Here is a 24,877-nt window from a genome sequence, read left to right on the forward strand (position 1 = left end):
GCGTGTACGTGCGTGCGTGCGTGCGCATGTATCTAGCCTACATTCATACATATACATGGATGGCCAGACATTACGCAACAATGTCTTTTCCCGAGATTGCGTGACGCGCCGTTAATGAGCAGGCTTGTAGTCATCTTTGAAATCTTCTTAATGAGCACATTTATTTTTACAGCATGGCAATTAAAATGCGATTTAATTTAAAAAATCAAGTACATTGAAAGCGCATGTTTATGTCTCTGTTAATCGAGAGACTTTTCCCTGAATGCTAACGAGGTAATCGAAAAATGCTCATCAAAGTCCACAGGGGTGGGTTGGGCAATTTGGAGGCGGCCGTCGGATTAGCTGAGCATCTTCTCCTCTGACTATATTTACCTCAACATTTAAAAATATGGCGCCGCCAACAATAACTAAAGATTCATTACGTGTACGAATAGGCTAGTTCTATGCAGGTTATTCTTGATGCTGCAATAAAATAATATGAATGAATAAATGAAAAAGCAATAATGTGATAATGAAATAATAAAAATATTAAATAATGTAATACTAAAATAAATTTAAAAAAAGCAAAAGTTTTATTACCTGTACAAATAGGGTAGTTCTCTTTGGGTTATTCTTGATGCTGCAATAAAAGAAAAATAATAATAAAATAAAAAATAATAAAAGGATAATATAAGAATAACAATAACAAATAAAATGAAATAATAATAAAGTAAAAAAATAAATAATAAAAATATAAAAGATTATTACAATAAATGAACAGATGACTAACTGCCCTTGATGCTGCAATGAAAAAAATATATAATAATAATAAAATAAAAAATAATAATGTGATATTATAAGAATAACAATAACAAATAAAATGAAATAATAATAAAGTAAAAAAATAAATAATAAAAATATAAAAGATTATTACAATAAATGAACAGATGACTAACTGCCCTTTTGACCTTTTTGAGGTGCCCCTTTGTGGTTTAACAAGAGTGAACGTGAGATTTTGCCAGTAAACAAGAACATTTGTCATTTTCTTTCGGGCAGCGTTCCTTCACACCACCTCAAGTGTGGGAAAGCTTCCAGCCTGGCATCCTCGGAGGCCTGGCGCCGAGAGAACAAAACCACAAACAAACAAGAATGCTAACCAATCGCATGCATCTGGGAAAATGAGCTGAACTGTGTTACTTGCTTACTAAGAAGAAAAAAAATTCTAGAAGAAGCGCATGGCAGCTGCTGGATAGCCCCCCAAAAAGTTCTGATGTTTCATTTTTTCATCAAAATAAGTCGCCATTTAAAGGGGTGTGTAAACTTCTAATAGAAACAAATCAAGATAAGCTTGTGGAAATACATTTTTAATGGTCCCAGAACAACTTGCATGACATCATACATCCAAACAGTCTTCGATATACTAGCTCACTGCAACTTGAATCATCACCTTCACTGAAAAAAGTTTTTTTTTTTTTTCTAGACACAGTAAAAATTCAACTACCACGAAGACACTAAACCAACAGGTGGTTGTGTTTATTTGGACCATCTTTTAACACTGTAATAAGAAAATAAAGTAATAAAGATGTTTTTAAAAAGACATTGAACATTTACAGTAAATAAATGAAGCAACAGGTAGGGCTGAAATACCAACGTTAGCTTTTTGGTAGCCCATTCGCAAAATTTTATGTACTCAGCATAATATAAAATAAAATAAAAACTACATTCATATTTATCAAAAATATTGGCGCACATATAGGTCAAAGTAAAAATATATTTCTATTTTAACCTCTTGCAATATTTAAAAGTTTACTTGAAAATATTGGATGTGTATATTCTATATGAATGTAAATATATGTATTTACAATATGTACTTTTCTAACATTCATTTAGTTGCAGTATTTTTACAATTATTATTATTTACAATATGTACTTTTCTAACATTCATTTACTTGCAGTATTTTTACAATTATTATTATTTACAATATGTACTTTTCTAACATTCATTTACTTGCAGTATTTTTACAATTATTATTATTATTAACGTACTTGCCAATATGTATTTTCCAGTCCAAAATGTTAACCTTTGTTATTTGAAGGCGATGTTTTGCCGAGGCCTTTCTAGGCTGCCATCCAGATGATGAAGGACAGTAAGAGCGTGGCCAAAAGGGTGACGGGCGTGGCGCAGCCCAGGTAAAGGAGCACGGCTGCGCCGCACAGGGCCGTGACGTACGAGCTGGTGCGGCTGCACACAATCTTGCGCACCGTTGTGCAGAACTGCAACATACCAGAAACAGTCGCAACTGTTTTTATTTTGCAATCATGATTGAAGGCGAAACAAAGTTAGATGGGGGGGGGGGGCTGTGGGGGCACTGTCCCCCGCCAACAAATGCTTCTACGCCCTAGGTGCCAGGCCAGATAAACAACCTTTGACTTTTAAATGGTTTTATAAAATCATACCCATTTATTTATATATCTAAAATTTCAAAAAGATCTTCCGACACGTTTGCAGTACCTGATAGGTCTGGTAGCTGATAGCCATGCCGTATCTGCAGTACATGACGTAGTGCTCGCAGTTGTACCACAGCAGGCTGTAGGCGACGGCCCCCAGCAGCTTCTCGGCCCTTCTGGCCACCTCGTCGGCGTCCAGCGGCGGCTGCTTGCACACGCCGTCCATTCGGTTCACCAGTACCGGCGAGCCGTACGCAAAGTCCCGCAGCGAGTCCACTCGCACGCTGGCCGCCTTGGCCACCACGCCCAGAAGCAAGCGGTTGTTGGTCACCATCTTGTCCACGGCCGTCTTGTCGCGCGTGACGACGGGGAGAATGTCCGGGATGAGGTGGGCGACCCGGCCGTCGCCCAGGTAGATGCCAAAATGCGTGAAGAGGGTCCGGGGCACCTCCAGGAGGTCGCCCCTCTTGTACCGGGACAAGTCGTACCCGGAGGCCGGGTCCTCCTCCTTCTTGGAGGTGGTGAAGAAGAAACTGAGGAGCTGGTAGAGGAACATGATGGGAATGCGAGGGCAAACCTACACCTGGGCGCTTTTATCAGGTCGCTAGGTGGGTTGGGTCGAGATTAGCCATTGGCCGACCGCCCATGCAGCCGGACTGGAAAGAAAGGAGCTTTCTCTAAGAACTCAGTGGTCGCTCTGGAATGTGAAATCGGGGATTCATTTGGAGGGTATTAAGGTCGAGGGTCCACATCAGGCGCAAATCCTCATTCCGAAAAAGCTCCACCTGAAAATCAACAGCTTTTGTTGGTAAATTCGGGTTTTGTAGCTTACCAAAACATTGACACTAAGTTTGTTGAACTGTGAATTGTTGTTTACGAATCAGAAAAAAACTACACTCAATCCAGCAAAAACTTAAACTTGTCAGTTTTCTAAAACACACCTTAAACTATTTTTGATGTTTACAAAAACACATAAATTACTTTTGTTGAAGATCAAATTGTCTTGGAAAGAAAACTAAAATAATGTACATTTACTTTTGAAGAGGGAGACTATTTTTCATAGTATTAAGCCATGAGGAACAAATCCTCATTCAGAAAAGGTCAACCAACATTTGTTGGCCAATTGATAAACCGCTTTGGTTGTTGAACTCTTGCCAACATGACTCAGCAACTTTCAGTCATCCAGAAAGACTCTCTCTTTTTCTTTTTTTTTTTTTTAATTCCATTAAGTTTATTGACGACTAAATTGCTTTTGATATTAACTAAACGACGTTGCTGATATTCAGGGTTGTGGGTGTGCTGGAGCAAAAATGGCGATGTTCATGTTTGTTTATGCTGATATTGTCTTTTGGATAAATGCCTTTAATTTAAAAAATAATAATAATGATAATTGGTGAGGTCGCTTGAAGTCTTAACATACTGTAACTGATGTTCATTGAAATGCAGTAATGCGTTGATCCATAAAAATAACATGTTTTATTATTTACACATTTTTACACAACTAAAAAAAAAAAACACTTGAATGAAATAAGCCAGTTATTATCATTACAGGCAGAAAAGAACACGTTAACACTTCTAAGGCACGTGGTTAACTTTAAACATGGTTTAAGAGTCACTCTACGGGAATTAATTAACCAGCCATCCACAGAGTGAAGGGGATAAGAATTGTGGGTAATGTAGTTGAGGTGGCCATGCCGCCAAAGAACATGAAGATGATTCCCAGAATTGTCGTCACCAGGATGCTGCGTCGGTCTCTGATCGCCGATTTTATGCACTCGCAAAACTAGAGGGGAACAAAAAAAAAACAGAAATGCGTTTCAAAATAGAATGTTACTATTTCGTACCACAAGAGGGCGACAAAGCACTACTTTGAACTGCCGCTCCAACTCAGTTCCTTGTAGGGCTGACTGATTTGGAAATCCAATTTTAATCCCGTCCCAACCCCTCAAATAGATGTATTAGCAGATGCAAAACCAAGAGAGATAACAAATTTTGAGAAGAACAAAAAAAAAATGAAGGGGTGGCCCGAACAGGTAAACTACCTGTTCAGTCTGTCGGCTGGCGGCGCGTCCGTATCTGCAGTGCGTGACGAAGTGCTCGCAGTTGTTCCACAGCAGGCTGTAGGGGAAGCTGCCCAGCAGCGCCTCTGCCCGGCGGGCCACCTCCTCTGCGGGGAGCGCCTTGGCCCCCTTCGCCGCCCCGACCACCAGCCCGCTTCCATCCGCCCGGTTGACCAGTACTCGGGAGCCGTACGCAAAGTCCTCCAGGGTGTCCACACGCACCGTGGCGCGCCGGCACAAACACCCGATGATCAGCCGCCCGTTGGTCACCACCGTGGCCAGACGGCGTTGGTCGTCGGTGAGCGCCGGTAGGATGTCCGGGATGAGGTGAGCCACCCGGTCGTCGCCCAGGTAGACTCCGAAGTGAGTGAAAAGCGTGCGGGGTACCTCGAGGAGGTCGCCCCGCTGGAGAGGCGGATGAGGCGGCGAAGGTGCGGATGAAGCTCCCCGGAGCTGGGTGGGACGCTCTTGCGCATGCGTAGAGCCGAAAACCAGCACTTTGAGCTTGCAGAGGAGGGAGAGTTTCTCCACAAGGAAGGCGAATAAGTTGATCATGGTGACACACTCGCTCGCCTTGCTTCTGATGAGCTCCTTTTATTAGGAACGAGGAGGGGTAGCCCCCCTTTCGCATTTCCAGCCCACCAAGACGCTTTTCATCACGTGTGTGTGCTTTGTTTGTTTGTTGGGGAATTAGCAGCACATGCATGCATGCACAAAAATAAGATTAAAGCATAAAAGTCACGTTTGGGTTGATTCTTGCAAAAATGCCATCCCCTCTTGCCAGTAAATAAATTTAAAAAAAGGGGTGCAGAAAAATTCTGGCATATTCTATTGTGAGAGGTTGCATGGTTGTAATTACGCAAAAAAAGAAAATGGAAGAGGAGACTGCAATGTTTTTAAAAACTGCCATTCAAGTGTACAATAATGTTCACCTTTTAGCCGTTTGGGAGTTAATAATGTGAAATTTTACATTCTATACATTCAGACAAACACATTCAAACAAGCATACTAAAGTAAGACTAGCATTGCATCCCATAATGTGGCCCATGTGTGTGTGTTTTAGCCTACTTTCTATAAATACATTTGAAATTGAAGGCAAATTCGTCTGGAAGTGTTCAATGCGACCGTCAACGTAATCGATCACGTTATTCTGGACGTAGCTATATTTCCGCGGACGTGATGGAAGAGTTCACACACAGTCTTGCACATCTGCACTCACTCAAGGCGCTTTTATGTTTACACGGGGTCACATTGCATTCCTCACTCGAAAAGGATCACGTCTTCTCGTTTGATGGCCTTTGCAAATTAGAAAAACGTGGACAAAAATACTTTCATCTGTTGATCTTCTGTCACAATTGCGCTAAATGGATCGATTGTGCGCTACTTACTCCAAGATACGCTGAGCACAAAATGCCAACCCATAATCATAATCAGATCAAAACGTTTGACCCAATTTGAGGTTAAATGAAAAACCCAAAAGGTTGAGTTGGTTCATATTGACCCAATGTGGGTCATAATTCGAACCACAACCCACCAAACCTTAACCTCTAACTCAACCCAAACATAACCTCCACCCTGCAACCATAACCTTAAATCTAATCTCGTAAAAACTGTTTGCAAAAAGTTTCCCCCCCCCCCGTGCCCCCCCTCCCAGATTGAAAGCAGAGAAGCGCAAACTGGTGCTTCCAAGAGGAACAGACCAGAATGGCAATGAGAAAGCGGATGAGGATGAGGAGGGGAGTGGGGAGGAGGATGGATCCAAGCCGCGCTTTTCCCAACGCCGGGAAAACATTCCTTTTGTCCAGATTAGCCCAATCCTGTTGAGGGTTGTACGACACGCTCGTCATTTGAGCCACAAAAGCAACGACGGGGCTCTGCTCAGTGCTTGTTGACCCCCACATGGTAGCCAGCTCCCACGGGGGTCAGCGACCCGTAATTTGGAGGAGTCATTTTTGTCGGCTAGTTGATTCAGTGGTTGAGTCTTGGTGTCGAGCAAGATTTTAATGAGTGGGGCAGCGACCCCCCCTGCCTCGAGCATACTGTGTCAAAGTTTGAAGTTAGCCTTAACGTCAAGCCATTTTTTAACCAGGCAAAGTGTGAAAGAGGTTTTTTTTTCTGCATCCATCACGCCACTTTCAGCTGATCAGACTTAGCTTAGCCTAGTTTAGCTTAGAGTCTACGACCGACGCTTGAACCCGAAGTTGGCCGCACGGGTCGACCTTTGCCCAGCTTGGCCCGAGCGGGAGACTTAAGAAAAGTAGTTCGCAATCAGCGTGCCCCGGCTATAAACTCGGCAATCCGCAAAACCATTTATGGATTATTATTGTTGTCATTAGACTTGGCGACTTTAGACAAGTTTTGATTCAGAATTTGAATTCTGATGACATTTAGGTCGCTGTGTTCAATTGGCATGTTGAGGTTCTCAACAAATGTTCTCCGCTGCCGGGAACATCGTTGACCCAAAGTGAATGAGTCGGCGCCGTGTTTTGGCCTCACTCACTCTTGAGTCAACAGTGGAGGCGTGCGGCCTGGGAGCTCCCAGGTTCAGCCAAAAGTTAGCAAAGGCACCCTGGCACGGAGCGAGACGCTTTCCATCTGCTGCGGGCTCACAACGAGGCCGGTTCACTTCAAGTTCAGCGGTGTTTAGGTCCGCCCGCCGGTTCACGCTGGGGTCGCTCTTCAGGATCGACATCCGTCTTCTCCTCGGGCCTGCGTGTCATAAAAGCGGGTCAGGCAGAGGGAAGGCCAAGGCACAAAGTCAACAATTTATGACTTTACATTCAATTTAGTGACATCATTACTGCGTGTTACCTTCAAGTACCGTAATTTTCGGACTATAAGTCGCGTTTTTTGTCATAGTTTGGGTGGGGGGGGCGACTTATATACATATATATGTTTTTTTTCACATTTTTGGGCATTTTATGGCTGGTGCAACTTATACTCCGGTGCGACTTATAGTCCGAAAATTACGGTACAATATTATAGATTTTTCTCGTTACTAGAACGCATTTTGAAAAAGGTTATGTTGTCTCAAGGCCCCAGCGATATGCTTCCTTGATCCATAAAGGGCTACATTAGGTTTTGGGGTTCTTCAAAAGAATTAAAACTTTTTTTTTTTTTTTAATCATATTTAGGATAACTTTAAAAGCAATGATAAGACAGAAGTTTGAACATCTCGCACTTATTTATCAATTATAGAAGGAACGTCAACATACTCAAATCTGGGAAATGATCCGAGTGGACGTTTGAGTCATGGTCAGTGTGTGTGTGTGTGTGTGTGTTGTTGACGTTTGTACCTCTCGTCAAACAGCCCGCAGAGGACCTTGTCCCCGATAAATACACGGTGGCAGTGAGTGGAAGAGCTTCACACTGAGCGAGAAGGACCAAGAGCCGGACCCCAAAATGGCTTCATCACTGGTGGCCCACGCTGGGCTGATGCTGCTTTTCTCCATGGCGTCCGCCGTAAGTCCAAAACAAAATTGTCGTTGCCTTTTTGGTCAAAACAATTTATTTTTTGAATTCTAGCAAATCCGAGGAGACAACATTGGCGTCAGAAACGACAACAGCATGACGTGCCACCCCAACGACGGCTTTGTGAGTACGCGCCCGAAGCCGCCCGCCGAATCACCGAGCGTCGTCACCGATGTGCTGAGTCGCCGTTTCAGGGCAAGTACTGTCCCACCACGTGCGGCGTGGCCGACTACATGCAAAAATACACGTCCAGTGCCCACGACAAGCTGGACGCTCTGCAAAATGATCTGGAGAGCATCACCAACCTGACGCAGGGAGCACAACAAGAGGTCATTTACATGAAAGACAGCATTCAAACGGTCCAGAAGAGCATCAACCCTGGTAAGTTGCTCATCTTCAACTAGCTAACAATTAGCATTGTTGTTGTTACAGCAAGCGGAGCTCGAAACACGAACGGTGCAAGAAGAGTCGAAAGAAAATTTGCACACATTCTTTATCCTCTGCAAAAAATGACTATGAAATCTTTTTTTTTTTCATTTTTGAACAAGTCATCCAAATATCAAATCAAATAATATCATGCTACAGTGTCATAATATCTACATGCAATCAATGCTCTTTAATGTCCATTGAGAACAATAGTGGGCCTAAAACGGAGCCCTGTATCTCGATATATCATACCGTATCGTTATCGCACAGGTCGAGAATTATATTTATTTTATACAGTATTGTAAGATATTATACGAGGATATGATTACATTGGACCGATCGTTTTTTGAATGGAACGACGGGCCAGAGCAGAAATGAAAAGTCACGTCAAACATGTCCGACTTGTCTTTGTAGACGTCTACTTCCAAAGGTCGTCCAATATGCTGGATGACGTAGTTCGCTTTGATAGGATCATCATTGAACAAGAGCAGCAAATAAAGTAAGTGGACCAAAGCCAACTTTGAGCTTTGTTTTGAAATACCATGAGAACATTTTCGAACCTAGCATGACTTTTGCCACAGCGAACTGGATGATGCGGTCACCGCCAACGAGAGGCGAATGGCGGACTTGAAGATGCTCTCCACCCAGCTGCAGAAGACGTGCAGCGAGCCCTGCATGGACAGCGTTGAGATTCAGCCCATCACAGGAACAGGTACACACTTGACAAAAATGGTGCCCTGACTCGCCCACGCGCACACGAGATGACCTTTAGATTGTTTCCCAACATTTGTACCCTTTCAGTGTTTAGTCAGAGGCAGCAAAAATCAATATGTTACGTAAGCGGAAGGTAAACAGATGGAATTTGGCGCGAAGTAGCGGGAACAAACGCACTGCAGTTTGTGACTGTTGTAAAACCAATTTAAAATACCAAATATTAAATTAAATTATTAGATATATATATTTGATAAATATATAAAAATATAAATTAAAAAAATTTCAAGGCCAATTGAAACTGCAATCAAATTTTAGATCTTTTTTTTTTTTTTTACTCCATTTTTTTTTTTTTAACTTCATCAAGATCAGGTTCTTTTCTCTGGTTCTGACTGACTACATAATGTTGTTGTTTTTTCTTGATCAGATTGCCAGGAGATCGCCAACAAAGGTGCCACCATCAGCGGTATTTACTACGTCAAGCCGGCCCAAGCCACCCAACAGTTCCTGGTCTACTGCGAGATTGACAGCTTTGGGCGCGGCTTCACCGTCATCCAGAGGGTTTGTAGCTTCTCAAAAGTCCGTTAGCGTTGATTCAAATCTGAGAACGGCTAAATGAGCTTTTTTTTTTTTTTTTATGGCATCTTTAGAGGCGGGATGGTAGCGTGAACTTCCACAAGGACTGGATCCAGTACAAGGAGGGCTTCGGCCACCTCTCCCCCGACGACAGCACCGAGTTCTGGCTCGGCAACGAGAAGATCCACCTGCTGTCCGTCAGCAGCAGCATCCCAATGGTGCTCAGGATAGAGCTGGTCGATTGGGACGGCAACAAAAAGTACGCCCCCCGACCACATCGGGCCGCAAACGTAAACAAATCTCTCGACGTGAACGCCAACGTCCCTTGCAGGCACGCCGACTACGCCATGTTCCGGGTGGGGCCGGAGATCGACATGTACCGCCTGACCTACGGCTACTACTTTGGCGGCGACGCGGGTGACGCCTTCAACGGCTTTGACTTTGGCGACGATCCCAGTGACATGACCTACACGTCGCACAACGGCATGCAATTCAGCACCTTCGACAAGGACAACGACAAGTACGAAGGCAACTGCGCCCAGCAGGACGGCTCGGGTTGGTGGATGAACCGCTGCCACGCCGCCCATTTGAACGGAAAATACTACCAGGGTGGGTTGATCAAGTAGTCACACTTCAAGTACTCGAGTAAAAGTTCTGATCCAGTAAGTAAAATGATAGTAACCGATAGTGAATTGGGTTCATTTTTGGACATCCTCCAGGTGGGCGCTACACCGAAAAGGACGCCGGCGACTACGGCTATGACAACGGCATCATCTGGGTGACGTGGCACAACCGCTGGTACTCGTTGAAGGAGACCACCATGAAGATCATCCCCGTAACACGCATCGCGGCAGGTGGCGGACAGCAGGCGGGTGTGAAGCAGTTTGGAGTGGTTTAAAAACAAACTTTATTAAGGAACCTTATTGTCGTTGTTCGTTATTGTTTGAAGCTCTGAATAAAGTTTTGTTTTTGCCAAGCGTACGTAAATCGGTTGCTTATCTCCAGGTGGGTGACCCCCGAGCCCCCCCTTTTGCACAGCACTGGTCCCTAAGCACAAGGAAACGCTCGCTAGTTCTGAGATTTCATTGTGTGCCCTGTACCAATGAAATTTTCGACTGTCTAGCCAAGGGCGCCCCCTGGTGTTGGAAAGCTGCAGGTCATAAATCTAGCTCATATATTTCGGTGTCTTTCGGGATTCTTTTCAACTGGCCTTTTTTTTCAGATTCACAAATCACAAAAATGATGATTCTGATTGTTTAAAAAGAACTGTTTGTACCAGCCTACTTCATCTACTAGCAAATTTGTTTTGAGGCATCTCTTCATTTGGTTAACTATTAATTGGTAAACATGAGTTAGTACATCGAGTACACTAAACTTTGAACTTAAGACGCACAAATTAACTAGTGAATTGATTTTGTCACAAACGTGCCTAATTAATTGGTCAATTTAAAAATAAAAGTACCCTATTTTCCGAACTATAATTATAGTCCGGTGCGCCTTATACATGGCTCAATTGATGGATTTGTTGATCCATACTGGTTGTACATAGTGCTCTGCCAAAATGTTTCAGTACGTTTTAGTACGACTGGTAAATTACAAGGTCGGATCGTTTTCTAGCATTACGGCAACCGTGGTCTAGCGTTGGCTCGTGAGTGAACGATTCGTTCAAAGGAACGAATCCTTTTCGTGAATGAGAGTGTACGAATCACTTTAGGAATCACTTTATTCTGTTCATATGACTTCAACCAGTAGGTGTCGGTAATGCGCATTAAAGCTGGTGCCACCTCGCCGTAAAACAAAACGAAGAAAAAGACATAACTTCCCGTTCACCATCAACTGAACGGATCTGTGAGTGAACGAGTCAGTGAGGGAGTGATTCTAAAGATTCAGTTCAATTAAACGAACTGGAATGCACATCACTACCAGCCCGAGATATTTTTGTGTATATGAATATGAATATTAGTAGGTTCTCCTTCCCCCTATGTCAGTGCTTCTCAATTATTTTCTGTTACGCCCCCCCCTAGCAAGAAGAAAACTATTCGCGCCCCCCCTCCCCACCGTGACTATCCTAACTTGTCTTGTAAGTCGTAAAATGTTGCACTGTCGCAAACGTGACAGAAGTAACAATGAGAGCGCCACTGCCCCCTGCTGTAGTAAACGCGCAATTACACTTTATTCTAGTACTGCCAAAAAAAAAAGCCTGTTCCCCAGGGTCACACGCGCCCCCCCAGGAATAGCACCGCGCCCCCCAAGGGGGGCGCACCCCACTATTTGAGAAGCACTGGCCTAGGTGACTGATTCACAATTTGGTTTTGTCTGATATCAGAGATTAAATAAAGAAAACCAACTGGCTGATTGATTTGTTTTAATTGAGAGGAAAAAAAAACAGCAAAAGCATTTCACTAGCTGACCAGGAGATGGCGACAGCGTGGCATCTGAAGACCATGGATTGTTTGTTCTGCTATAGCCTAGGTGACTGATTCACAATTTGGTTTTGTCTGATAATAGATATTAAATAAAGAAAACCAACTGGCTAATTGATTTGTTTTAATTGAGAGAAAAAAAAACATCAGCAAAAGCATTTCACTAACTGACCAGGAGATGGCGACAGCGCGGCATCTGAAGACCATGGAGCGTTCTGCTATGCCGGTTTAAAAAAAAAAAAAAAAAACGTAATTAGCTAGGGGTCAAAGGTCAAAGTTTACGGTTCAAAGTTCACCCAGGGGTCAAAGGTCGGTTCAAAGTTCACGGGGTCATGTGCACATTTTCGATTTTTAACTAGAGTTGAAAGTTCAGGGTTCAAAGGTCACCCAGGGGTCACCACGGGGTCACCACGGGGTCACCACGGGGTCACCGCGGGGTCACCGCGGGTTCAAAGTTCAGGGTTCACTTTTTTTTTTTTTTTTTTTTAAAAAACAGCAAAAGCATTTCACTAGCTGACCAGGAGATGGCGACAGCGTGGCATCTGAAGACCATGGATTGTTTGTTCTGCTATAGCCTAGGTGACTGATTCACAATTTGGTTTTGTCTGATATCAGATATTAAATAAAGAAAGCCAACTGGCTGATTGATTTGTTTGAATTGAGAGGGAAAAAAAACAGCAAAAGCATTTCACTAGCTGACCAGGAGATGGCGACAGCGTGGCATCTGAAGACCATGGATTGTTTGTTCTGCTATAGCCTAGGTGACTGATTCACAATTTGGTTTTGTCTGATAATAGATATTAAATAAAGAAAACCAACTGGCTAATTGATTTGTTTTAATTGAGAGAAAAAAAAACATCAGCAAAAGCATTTCACTAACTGACCAGGAGATGGCGACAGCGCGGCATCTGAAGACCATGGATCGTTCTGCTATGCCGGTTTAAAAAAAAAAAAAAAACGTAATTAGCTAGGGGTCAAAGGTCAAAGTTTACGGTTCAAAGTTCACCCAGGGGTCAAAGGTCGGTTCAAAGTTCACGGGGTCATGTGCACATTTTCGACTTTTAACTAGAGTTGAAAGTTCAGGGTTCAAAGGTCACCCAGGGGTCACCACGGGGTCACCACGGGGTCACCACGGGGTCACCGCGGGGTCACCGTGGGTTCAAAGTTCAGGGTTCACTTTTTTTTTTTTTTTTTTTTTAAAAAACAGCAAAAGCATTTCACTAGCTGACCAGGAGATGGCGACAGCGTGGCATCTGAAGACCATGGATTGTTTGTTCTGCTATAGCCTAGGTGACTGATTCACAATTTGGTTTTGTCTGATATCAGATATTAAATAAAGAAAGCACACTGGCTGATTGATTTGTTTGAATTGAGAGGGAAAAAAAACAGCAAAAGCATTTCACTAGCTGACCAGGAGATGGCGACAGCGTGGCATCTGAAGACCATGGATTGTTTGTTCTGCTATAGCCTAGGTGACTGATTCACAATTTGGTTTTGTCTGATAATAGATATTAAATAAAGAAAACCAACTGGCTAATTGATTTGTTTTAATTGAGAGAAAAAAAAACATCAGCAAAAGCATTTCACTAACTGACCAGGAGATGGCGACAGCGCGGCATCTGAAGACCATGGATCGTTCTGCTATGCCGGTTTAAAAAAAAAAAAAAACGTAATTAGCTAGGGGTCAAAGGTCAAAGTTTACGGTTCAAAGTTCACCCAGGGGTCAAAGGTCGGTTCAAAGTTCACGGGGTCATGTGCACATTTTCGACTTTTAACTAGAGTTGAAAGTTCAGGGTTCAAAGGTCACCCAGGGGTCACCACGGGGTCACCACGGGGTCACCGCGGGGTCACCGCGGGTTCAAAGTTCAGGGTTCACTTTTTTTTTTTTTTTTTTTTTAAAAACAGCAAAAGCATTTCACTAGCTGACCAGGAGATGGCGACAGCGTGGCATCTGAAGACCATGGATTGTTTGTTCTGCTATAGCCTAGGTGACTGATTCACAATTTGGTTTTGTCTGATATCAGATATTAAATAAAGAAAGCACACTGGCTGATTGATTTGTTTGAATTGAGAGGGAAAAAAAACAGCAAAAGCATTTCACTAGCTGACCAGGAGATGGCGACAGCGTGGCATCTGAAGACCATGGATTGTTTGTTCTGCTATAGCCTAGGTGACTGATTCACAATTTGGTTTTGTCTGATAATAGATATTAAATAAAGAAAACCAACTGGCTAATTGATTTGTTTTAATTGAGAGAAAAAAAAACATCAGCAAAAGCATTTCACTAACTGACCAGGAGATGGCGACAGCGCGGCATCTGAAGACCATGGATCGTTCTGCTATGCCGGTTTAAAAAAAAAAAAAAAACGTAATTAGCTAGGGGTCAAAGGTCAAAGTTTACGGTTCAAAGTTCACCCAGGGGTCAAAGGTCGGTTCAAAGTTCACGGGGTCATGTGCACATTTTCGACTTTTAACTAGAGTTGAAAGTTCAGGGTTCAAAGGTCACCCAGGGGTCACCACGGGGTCACCGCGGGGTCACCGCGGGTTCAAAGTTCAGGGTTCACTTTTTTTTTTTTTTTTAGGTTAACCTTTATTTAACCCAGTGCTTCTCAATTATTTTCTGTTACGCCCCCCCCTAGCAAGAAGAAAACTATTCGCGCCCCCCCTCCCCACCGTGACTATCCTAACTTGTCTTGTAAGTCGTAAAATGTTGCACTGTCGCAAACGTGACAGAAGTAACAATGAGAGCGCCACTGCCCCCTGCTGTAGTAAACGCGCAATTACACTTTATTCTAGTACTGCCAAAAAAAAAGCCTGTTCCCCAGGGTCACACGCGCCCCCCCAGGAATAGCAGCCCCCCAAGGGGGGCGCGCCCCACTATTTGAGAAGCACTGCCCTATGTGGTAAATATAGAGTCGGTTTTCCTCCATATGTCCGCACGGACGAACGACACCCCTGCAAGCGGCACTCGCTCGCTCGCGCACGCGCACGCACACAGACTGCTGCGTCAGGTTAGCATGCAGCAGCAGCAACCAAACAGGAAGTGAGAAAAATCCGCCAGCGTGTGTCGCGGGCGGGGAGTTCTCGCACAAGTTACCATTCAAAGCACGTCATTGTCTTTAATTTTGAAGGGGTACACCGGACGTGCTCGTCTCCTGGTTTGTAGCTTGACGCTGATTTACTCAGGTACGCATCCCAGCCGAGCGCAAAGGAAGAGAAGACGAAGAACCACCCACCATTCATTCGTCCATCCAGCCAGCGAGCCCAGCATCCTTGTTTTTTTAGCCGGACGCCAAGCATCCCACAACGGCCATGAAGGCGCTCCTCTTGCTGGTGCTGGCGGGCGCGACGTCGCGCGCGTTGTCGGCGGATGGCGACATCTCCTTCGAGTACCACCGCTACGATGAGCTGCGCAAGGCTTTGGTGTCCGTGTGGCTGCAATGTCCCACCATCGCGCGCATCTACACCATCGGCGAGAGCTTCGAAGGCCGCGAGATGCTCGTCCTCGAGATGTCCGACAACCCTGGCACGCACGAACCGGGTCAGTCCGTTTGGTTAATCTGGACATTTGGCAACCAAAGGTGGTTTTAGCTGCATTTATTTTCGCCGCAGCCTTTTGGTGGGGTCGTTCTGCAGGTGTTGATGCGATCGGTAGCCGTGCGTAAAAGCGCATTTCTCTATCGCCCCCCACCCCCCACCCACCCAAAAAAAAAGCTCAGTCGCCATTTTGCAGCTCGATGCCGATCCGCGGTGGGGATTGTGAGTTGAAAGCTCCTACGCCATTGTGAAGCCGAGCAGGTGCAGCGTTTCATGTCACGAGCCACAAACAATTGCATAACGCCAAACAGAATCATCATTCGCCAAATGACGTCATAATGGTGACTTGCAATGATTTTACCTGCTTCGGTTGACTATGTATATTATTATTCAGTGCATAATTAATTAGATCTATTTTTTGAACGCATCATCGAGTTTTTACTTTGCAGTTATGTCATGAACAAAAACTCAACTTGACAGTTGAGCACTTTTGTTAGTTTATCACAAACGAACCCTAAATTAAGAGTAAGTTGTTTGTGCTTTCCTTTGGCTTTCTCTATTGTAGACTGACTCTTCTGCCTTTTATCAGAGCTAATTGAAAGGTCTTTCTTTAAAATGAGCTGTCATCGGTATCGTACAAATTTTATGTTTCAGACGTATTAGTGGTATCGATTACTTGGTATCGGAGTACTCAAGCGTCAAGCTCGTCGCTATGCATATCAGCCGTTCTCCAGATCATATCTGTCAGATTAAAACACAATTTAGTGGACGTTGGTAGATTTTCCGTGTATGCATGTGGGAATAAAAGTTTGTGGAGCTTTCTATTGCTAACAGATGTCTGGCCGCCAACATGGCTATGACCAAAACAGTGCAGCAATGTTTTTATAGCTCCCCTCAAGGTGCCTGGCTAAGGCGGGGCGGAAATAGCGGTCACCGTGGCAACAGATCGGCTTAGCGTGCTGAGCCGACCGCCGGCTCGTGGTTGGCTCGTGCATGGGCCGTCTCGGGAGAGAGTAGAGCCGCCCCCGCCTTCAGCCCCTCCCATCCGATCCTCCACCGTCGCCCACCCGATTCTGCATCTGTTCGGAAGCTGCCATCTGTCAGAGGGTTCTTCTGTGTGTTTCCGCTGGTCACCTGACAACCCAGTCTACCCTTTCACGGTTGCCACGGCAACTGCGGGCGCCCGCCCTTCCCCTCCATCCTCTCCCCCCGCCCCACCTCCCCGATGACGTCATGATGCCGCCGCCGCAGAAACCGTAATGACAAGCTGCTGTGGACAAAATGACACGCCAGATTATTAGACACGTCCTGGACATTATGTAGCATGTCACAAATCCTTGTTCTATGCTCCTGTTCTGTATAAATTGGCAAAGAAAGTGTGGAAAAAATGATTCTGTAACAGCTTCTGAAGGCCAAATTTGTTTTTTTCCGTCATCTTTTCCCCATGTTGCTGTTTTGTACAAGCTGTTTTTGTTGTTTTTAACTTTTTACACTGGTTAACTTTATTTGAGGTCTGACTTTCAATGGTCTCACTATTTTTCGATCACCCAAAGCTGCCAATTGGTTGTGTAGACTTTTTAGATCTACTCTGTTTGAGGAGGGGCACCCCCGGAAACCATTCATGCCACACGAGGACATAGTTAATTGCAGCCTTCAAATCATAAATCAGAATGGGAGCCAGATTGAAGGTTTTAAAAATAACCTGAGAACCAGATGTGCTACGTTTGCGTGCGTGTGTGTTACTCAGCCGAGAAGTTCTTACTTAATAGTTGTGAAGACGTTTGAGTAACAGCTTGTGTGTGTGGACAGGCGAGCCGGAGTTCAAGTACATCGCCAACATGCACGGCAACGAGGCGGTGGGCCGGGAGCTTTTGGTCTACCTGGCTCAGTACCTTTGCAACCAGTACCAGCAGGGAAACCAGAGCATCATAGACCTGATCCACAATACGCGTATCCACCTCATGCCCTCCATGAACCCGGACGGATTCGAGAAAGCCGCCTCTCAGGTGACCTCGGGCGGGCCGACGATGCCTTCGAAGGAGCGCCGGCGCTTTTAAGTCACCTTGTCGGTTTTTGTGTTCAGTCCGGGGAGATGAAGGACTGGTTCGTGGGCCGTACCAACGCTCAGGGGGTGGACCTCAACCGCAACTTCCCCGACCTGGACAGAATCGTCTACGTCAATGAACGAGAAGGTGGAGCCAACAACCATCTGTTGCAAAACATGAAGAAGTCTGTGGATGAAAACACCAAGGTGGGTCAAGGACGCTCCCAAACCGATTAATTGTCGATTCATTTTGACAAGGATAAATAATACATACACAACTGCAAGTCAGTGTTGCCTTGTCTCAATTTGTAGCTGGCTCCCGAGACCAAGGCAGTGATCCACTGGATCATGGACATCCCCTTCGTCCTCTCTGCTAACCTGCACGGCGGGGATGTGGTGGCCAACTACCCCTACGATGAAACCCGCAGCGGTAAAATCACATTCATACAACTCTAGCGTGAACCGAAACCAACAATCTGTTTGTCACGGAAGGCTCGGCCCACGAGTACAGCGCCAGTCCCGACGACGCCATCTTCAAGTCGCTGGCCAAGGCCTACTCCAGCTACAACCCCGTCATGTCCGACCCACAGCGGGCGCCCTGTCGCAAGAACGACGACGACTCCAGCTTCAAGGACGGCATCACCAACGGAGGAGCCTGGTACAGCGTTCCCGGCGGTGAGAAACCGGATCGGGACTCAGAATTCCATCTACGAATGCCAATAACAGGTGTTAGCATTTAGCTACTGCTAAATACGCTAACAAGCCGCTGCCGGTGGTGCTATGCAGGAATGCAGGACTTCAACTACCTGAGCAGCAACTGCTTCGAGATCACGCTGGAGCTGAGCTGCGATAAATTCCCAGCCGAGGACTTGCTCAAGAGCTACTGGGGGCAGAACCGCAACTCGCTGGTCAGCTACATCGAGCAGGTGGGCGGACAGACGCGAAATAGCTACGGGACGTGAGCAGAACGATGTTGACGTCGTTCCGTGTTGTTCAGGTTCATCGTGGCGTTAAGGGCTTCGTGCGAGACCTGCAGGGCAACGCCGTTAGCAACGCCACCATCTCTGTGGAGGGCATCGAGCATGACATCACCACAGGTGGACATGCGGACTCGTTTCAAAACATTGGACAACATACATAGCAAGCGCAGCCGCTTTCAAGTGGACACAATGGTGTGTTTTTTCTAGCCAAAGATGGCGACTATTGGCGTCTGCTGACTCCCGGCAACTACAAGGTGGCAGCCTCGGCTCCGGGATACTTGAGCGTCATCAAGAAGGTGGCCGTTCCGCACAGCCCCGCGACCAGGGTACGAACAAAAGCATTAAAAAAACAAAATCATGTTCTATGTATGCATTTAAAAATATGCTATACATACCCAGTGCTTCTTTGAGTTGAGTCTTTTTTTTACCTCGACCGACCAAAACAACCCGGACGTGCTTCAATCACCACTAGGTGGCACTGCAGGACAATGACGGACCATCAGGCATTTACTGTTTATATTGTCAATGCCATTTGTGTTTCTGTGAAGGTGGACTTTGAGCTGGAGTCTTTGATGGAGCGCAAGGAAGAGGAGAGGGAGGAGCTGATGGATTGGTGGAAGATGATGTCCGAGACACTCAACTTCTAAACGGACGCCCGGATGACGCCCGGCTCCTATCAGTCCTTTTCTTTCTTTTCTTCCTTCATGTTTGAATAATCTCCACACACACGCACACACGAAAGAGAAGGAACTTTGTTTCGTTTGCTGTCATTTTGTTGTTTATCGTGATGAGTGGTAACCACGGCAACCATCCTACTAATTAATGAGAGCTGAAGACACAAAAACGCACAAATCAATAAGGACTTTTAAAAAAAGATCATCAATGATTACAGCACAGCCTGGCTCTGAGCACAGAATGACTTATGAATATAAACGTGTATCTATGAAAATATATCCAACTGTATTTATTAAAGAATAGCGAGAAATGATCGTGCGTGTTTTTGTAACGTCAAAAAAGCAAACCCAAAGCCATTCCTTCGTAAGGTGCAACACCCAAAAAGGAACCGTGAAAGCTTTTCTTCATTTCATTTGAATGCGCGAGGCAAAATATCAACTCATACATGTCATGTATGGAAGATATGATGAATGTATAGCTGTTGGAAAACGAGCATATATAAGAATGAAACTGATTCAACAAATAAAAGTCTCTGGTTATGTTGGCTGAGTGTACAGTGTGTATTTTTGCGTCATCATATTGTATACCGTTTTTTTCCGTGTATAGTGCGCGAAATTTACCTAATTTATTGTCCTAAAATCTGGGGTGCGTATTATACATGGGTACAAAGAAATTTTTTTTTTAATTTTCTTTTTTTTTTTTTTTTTTAAAGAAAGTCATGGTACAACAAAACCAACAACAGGACTGACCGACAAAGTCGTGGAACAAAAAGACAGGGTGACATTACCAAAGACAGGAACAGAATGACAGTAACACATGCAATGATCCAACGGTGAGCGAGGGGCAGACAGGACTTAGATACAAAACACGTTACATCGATTGAGGTGACACAGGAAGAGAGGGGCGACGCGAACAGAAACTATGGCAACCTAGACACATAGCAAAACTGGGGACGAGACATGACAAATCTCCCCCGAAATAAAACTCACCTTTCTTCTTGTTTGTTGTCAATCGCGCATCGCATTCAGCCATCCTGGCCAACACACTTAGTCAGTAAAATACATAATTGACGACACATCGTTTGATGCGATGGTGCAATCCTTGAGGGTGTGTTATTGTCAAATATTGTTTGTTTTTAATCTCCATCGCGGACCGGACGTCATACGGAGGCCGCCATTACAGATGCGCAGAACAGATGCGCAAGACACGTCAGCTATATTAAGAGCGAGAGTTGTTTTCTTCCTATTAGTTTCAATTCACAGTTTAATTAGCAGTTTCAATCAGCAAATAACAAAATGCGTATTACAGGTACAATTTTATTTCACAACACTTTGCCTTGTTCCTTTGGTCTCTGCTGTTCATCCTAAAACACAAAGGCGCTCTTTAAGCAATGCGACAGTGAGCGCCCGGCGCGCTGCGGTTGCGCGACCGCACCAAATTAAGCTCCCTGCGCAGTGCGCACTGAGGTCCACTTAAATTTTAGAAAGTACATCAGGACTTTAAAAATATCTCCTAAATTTCAGCGACGGCTCTGTCACAATAATGCTACCAGCGCGGTGCAGTTGGGCGGTCGGCGGCGTGCTACGGTTGAGAGTTCTCTCTTGCGCTCTCTCTCTCGCTCTCTCTCGCTCTCGCACACACGCGCACACGCGCACACACGCAAACCGGATATCATACGGAGGCCGCCATTACAGATGCGCAAAACGGATGCGCAAGACACGTCAGCTATATAAAGAGTGAGAGTTCAGTTCTCTACCTAAATCCGTATTACAGGTAATATTTTATTTCACAACACTTTGCCTTGTTCCTTTCGTCTCTGCTGTTCACTTCAAACACGCTCCATGCGACCGCAATGCTCTCGTATCAGACGCTTGCTCGATCACCTGCTCGTTTGCTGTCCCGTGCGCGCACGGAGCGCGGTGGTGCGTTTACGGGCAGTCGGAGAAATCAACGCCAACAAAAAAAATTACATCCAGCCTAGTTAAGACCATACCAAAGACTATAAAAATGGGACCCATTGCCTCCCTGCGTGTGTGACGATCATTGGGACTTAAAAAAAAATAATAATAATAATTTTTTTTTTTTTTTTTAATTCATAAAAATTGGGTGCGTATTATTACCCCTCCATGAGTCGTCACCTTATCGTGGTGGAGGGGTTTGCGTGCCCCTATGATCCTAGGAGCCATGTTGTCTGGAGCTTCATGCTCCTGGTAGGGTCACCCATGGCAAACGGGTCCTAGGTGAGGGGCCAGACAAAGCACGGCTCAAAAAGCCCCTTATGATGAAGAATACACATGGAAACAGATTTCCCTCGCCCGGACGCGGGTCACCGGGGCCCCCCTCTGGAGCCAGGCCTGGAGGCGGGGCTCGAAGGCGAGCGTCTGGTGGCCGGGCCTCCGCCCATGGGGCCCGGTCGGGCAAAGCCCGAAAAGGAGATGTGGGTCCCCCTTCCCATGGGCTCACCACCTGTGGGAGGGGCCAAAGGGGTCGGGTGCAGTGTGAGCTGGGCGGCGGCCAAAGGCAGGGACCTTGGCGGTCTGATCCCCGGCTGCAGAAGCTGGCTCTTGGGACATGGAATGTCACCTCTCTGGCTGGAAAGGAGCCCGAGCTGGTGTGCGAGGCAGAAAAGTTCCGACTAGATTTAGTCGGACTTGCCTCCACGCACAGTTTGGGTTCCGGTTCAAGCCCTCTCGAGAGGGGCTGGACTCTCTTCCACTCTGGAGTTGCCCACGGTGAGAGGCGTCGAGCAGGTGTGGGTATACTTATTGCCCCCCGGCTGGGCGCCTGCACATTGGGGTTCACCCCGGTGAACGAGAGGGTAGCCTCCCTCCGCCTTCGGGTGGGGGGACGGGTCCTGACTGTTGTTTGTGTCTATGCACCAAACGGCAGTTCAGAGTACCCACCCTTTTTGGAGTCCCTGGAGGAGGTGCTGGAGAGCGCTCCTTCTGGGGACTCCATCGTTCTACTGGGTGACTTCAATGCTCACGTGGGCAATGACAGTGAGACCTGGAAGGGCGTGATTGGGAGGAACGGCCCCCCCGATCTGAACCCGAGCGGTGTTCTATTGTTGGACTTCTGTGCTCGACACGGATTTTCTATAATGAACACCATGTTCAAACATAAGGGTGTCCATGTGTGCACTTGGCACCAGGACACCCTAGGCCGCAGTTCGATGATCGACTTTGTAGTCGTGTCATCGGATTTGCGGCCGCATGTTTTGGACACTCGGGCGAAGAGAGGGGCGGAGCTGTCAACTGATCACCACCTGGTGGTGGGTTGGCTCCGATGGTGGGGGAAGATGCCGGTCCGACCTGGCAGACCCAAACGTTCTGTGAGGGTCTGCTGGGAACGTCTGGCGGAATCCCCTGTCAGGAAGAGCTTCAACTCCCACCTCCGGCAGAACTTTTCCCAGGTCCCGGGGGAGGCGGGGGACATTGAGTCCGAGTGGACCTTGTTCCGCGCCTCCATTGTTGAGGCGGCCGACCGGAGCTGCGGCCGTAAGGTCATTGGTGCCTGTCGTGGCGGCAATCCCCGAACCCGCTGGTGGACACCGGCGGTAAGGGATGCCGTCAAGCTGAAGAAGGAGTCCTATCGGGCCGTTTTGGCCTGCGGGACTCCCGAGGCAGCTGACAGGTACCGGATGGCCAAGCGGAACGCGGCTTCGGCGGTTGCTGAGGCAAAAACCCGGGCGTGGGAGGTGTTTGGCGAGGCCATGGAGAATGACTTCCGGACGGCTTCGAGGAAATTCTGGTCCACCATCCGGCGTCTCAGGAGGGGGAAGCAGTGCAACGTCAACACTGTTTACAGTGGAGATGGCGTGCTGCTGACCTCGACTAGGGACGTCGTGTGTCGGTGGGGAGAATACTTCGAAAACCTCCTCAATTCCACCGACACGCCTTCCATTGTGGAGGCAGGGCCTGGGGACTCTGAGGCGGACTCTCCAATCGCTGGGGTTGAAGTCACTGAGGTAGTTAAAAAACTCCTCGGTGGCAAGGCCCCGGGGGTGGATGAGATCCGCCCGGATTTCTTAAGGGCTCTGGATGTTGTGGGGCTGTCATGGCTGACACGTCTCTACAGCATCGCGTGGACATCGGGGACAGTGCCTCTGGATTGGCAGACTGGGGTGGTGGTTCCCCTCTTTAAGAAGGGGGACCGGAGGGTGTGTTCCAATTACAGGGGAATTACACTCCTCAGCCTCCCTGGGAAGGTCTATTCAGGGGTGCTGGAGAGGAGGGTCCGTCGGGAGGTCGAACCTCGGATTCAGGAGGAACAGTGTGGCTTTCGTCCTGGCCGTGGAACAGTGGACCAGCTCTTCACCCTCAGCAGGATCCTCGAGGGTGCATGGGAGTTCGCCCAACCAGTCCACATGTGTTTTGTGGACTTGGAGAAGGCGTTCGACCGTGTCCCTCGGGAGGTTCTCTGGGGGGTGCTTCGGGAGTACGGGGTACCGAGCCAACTGACAAGGGCGGTTCGGTCCCTGTATCACCGATGCCAGAGTTTGGTCCGCATTTCCGGCAGTAAGTCGGATTCGTTCTCAGTGAGGGTTGGACTCCGCCAAGGCTGCCCTTTGTCACCGATTCTTTTCATAGTTTTTATGGACAGAATTTCTAGGCGCAGCCGAGGCGTTGAGGGTGTCCGGTTTGGGGACCTCAGCATCGCGTCTCTGCTTTTTGCAGACGACGTGGTGCTGTTGGCTTCTTCAGGCCGTGATCTCCAGCTCTCACTGGAGCGGTTCGCAGCCGAGTGTGAAGCGGTCGGGATGAGGGTCAGCACCTCCAAATCCGAGTCCATGGTCCTCGATCGGAAAAGGGTGGAATGCCCTCTCCAGGTCGGGGATGAGATCCTGCCCCAAGTGGAGGAGTTTAAGTATCTTGGGGTCTTGTTCACGAGTGAGGGGAGGATGGAGCGCGAGATCGACAGGCGGATCGGTGCAGCGTCGGCAGTAATGCGGACTTTGTACCGGTCCGTCGTGGTAAAGAGAGAGCTGAGCCAAAAGGCAAAGCTCTCAATTTACCGGTCGATTTACGCTCCTACCCTCACCTATGGTCACGAGCTATGGGTCGTGACCGAAAGAACGAGATCCCGGATACAAGCGGCCGAAATGAGTTTTCTCCGCAGGATGTCCGGGCTCTCCCTTAGAGATAGGGTGAGAAGTTCGGTCATCCGGGAGAGACTCGGAGTAGAGTCGCTGCTCCTCCACGTTGAGAGGAGCCAGATGAGGTGGCTCGGGCATCTCATCAGGATGCCTCCTGGACGCCTCCCTGGGGAGGTGTTCCGGGCATGTCCCACCGGTAGGAGACCCCGGGGACGACCCAGGACGCGCTGGAGAGACTATGTCTCTCAGCTGGCCTGGGAACGCCTTGGGATCCCCCGGGATGAGCTAGACGAAGTGGCTGGGGAGAGGGAAGTCTGGGAGTCCCTCCTGAAGCTGCTGCCCCCGCGACCCGACCCCGGATAAGCGGAAGAAGATGGATGGATGGATGGATGGGTGCGTATTATACATGGGTACAAGCTTTTTTCCAGCATCAGCATGCCATTTTTAGGGGT

At 46.9% G+C, this 24,877-nt stretch overlaps 4 protein-coding genes across 4 annotated transcripts; 2 read left to right on the plus strand and 2 right to left on the minus strand.

Moving 5' to 3' along the window:
* Positions 1–1,998: 1,998 nt before the first annotated feature.
* On the minus strand, positions 1,999–2,986 carry LOC133151888 (lecithin retinol acyltransferase-like). The gene is made up of 2 exons (XM_061275288.1): positions 2,492–2,986; positions 1,999–2,253 (listed from the first exon to the last, which is right to left on the minus strand). The coding sequence occupies exons 1-2, from the start codon at positions 2,981–2,983 to the stop codon at positions 2,098–2,100; spliced, it is 648 nt and encodes a 215-aa protein (XP_061131272.1). The 5' UTR covers positions 2,984–2,986; the 3' UTR covers positions 1,999–2,097.
* Positions 2,987–3,884: 898 nt separating this feature from the next.
* LOC133151910 (lecithin retinol acyltransferase-like) lies at positions 3,885–5,045 on the minus strand. Its single transcript, XM_061275324.1, has 2 exons — positions 4,470–5,045; positions 3,885–4,210 (listed from the first exon to the last, which is right to left on the minus strand). The coding sequence occupies exons 1-2, from the start codon at positions 5,040–5,042 to the stop codon at positions 4,058–4,060; spliced, it is 726 nt and encodes a 241-aa protein (XP_061131308.1). The 5' UTR covers positions 5,043–5,045; the 3' UTR covers positions 3,885–4,057.
* A 2,752-nt stretch (positions 5,046–7,797) lies between these two features.
* Positions 7,798–10,652, plus strand: fgg (fibrinogen gamma chain). The gene is made up of 9 exons (XM_061275322.1): positions 7,798–7,949; positions 8,013–8,081; positions 8,153–8,339; positions 8,799–8,883; positions 8,966–9,096; positions 9,523–9,656; positions 9,746–9,930; positions 10,003–10,280; positions 10,391–10,652. Exons 1-9 carry the CDS (start codon positions 7,890–7,892, stop codon positions 10,567–10,569), a joined length of 1,308 nt encoding a protein of 435 aa, XP_061131306.1. The 5' UTR covers positions 7,798–7,889; the 3' UTR covers positions 10,570–10,652.
* Positions 10,653–15,236: 4,584 nt separating this feature from the next.
* cpe (carboxypeptidase E) lies at positions 15,237–19,874 on the plus strand. Its single transcript, XM_061275439.1, has 9 exons — positions 15,237–15,635; positions 17,441–17,637; positions 17,715–17,882; positions 17,988–18,105; positions 18,168–18,350; positions 18,462–18,601; positions 18,673–18,772; positions 18,863–18,981; positions 19,204–19,874. Exons 1-9 carry the CDS (start codon positions 15,407–15,409, stop codon positions 19,300–19,302), a joined length of 1,353 nt encoding a protein of 450 aa, XP_061131423.1. The 5' UTR covers positions 15,237–15,406; the 3' UTR covers positions 19,303–19,874.
* Positions 19,875–24,877: the final 5,003 nt, after the last annotated feature.

This window comes from Syngnathus typhle, linkage group LG3, assembly GCF_033458585.1.
Source record: "Syngnathus typhle isolate RoL2023-S1 ecotype Sweden linkage group LG3, RoL_Styp_1.0, whole genome shotgun sequence".
Classification (NCBI taxonomy): Eukaryota; Metazoa; Chordata; class Actinopteri; order Syngnathiformes; family Syngnathidae; genus Syngnathus; species Syngnathus typhle.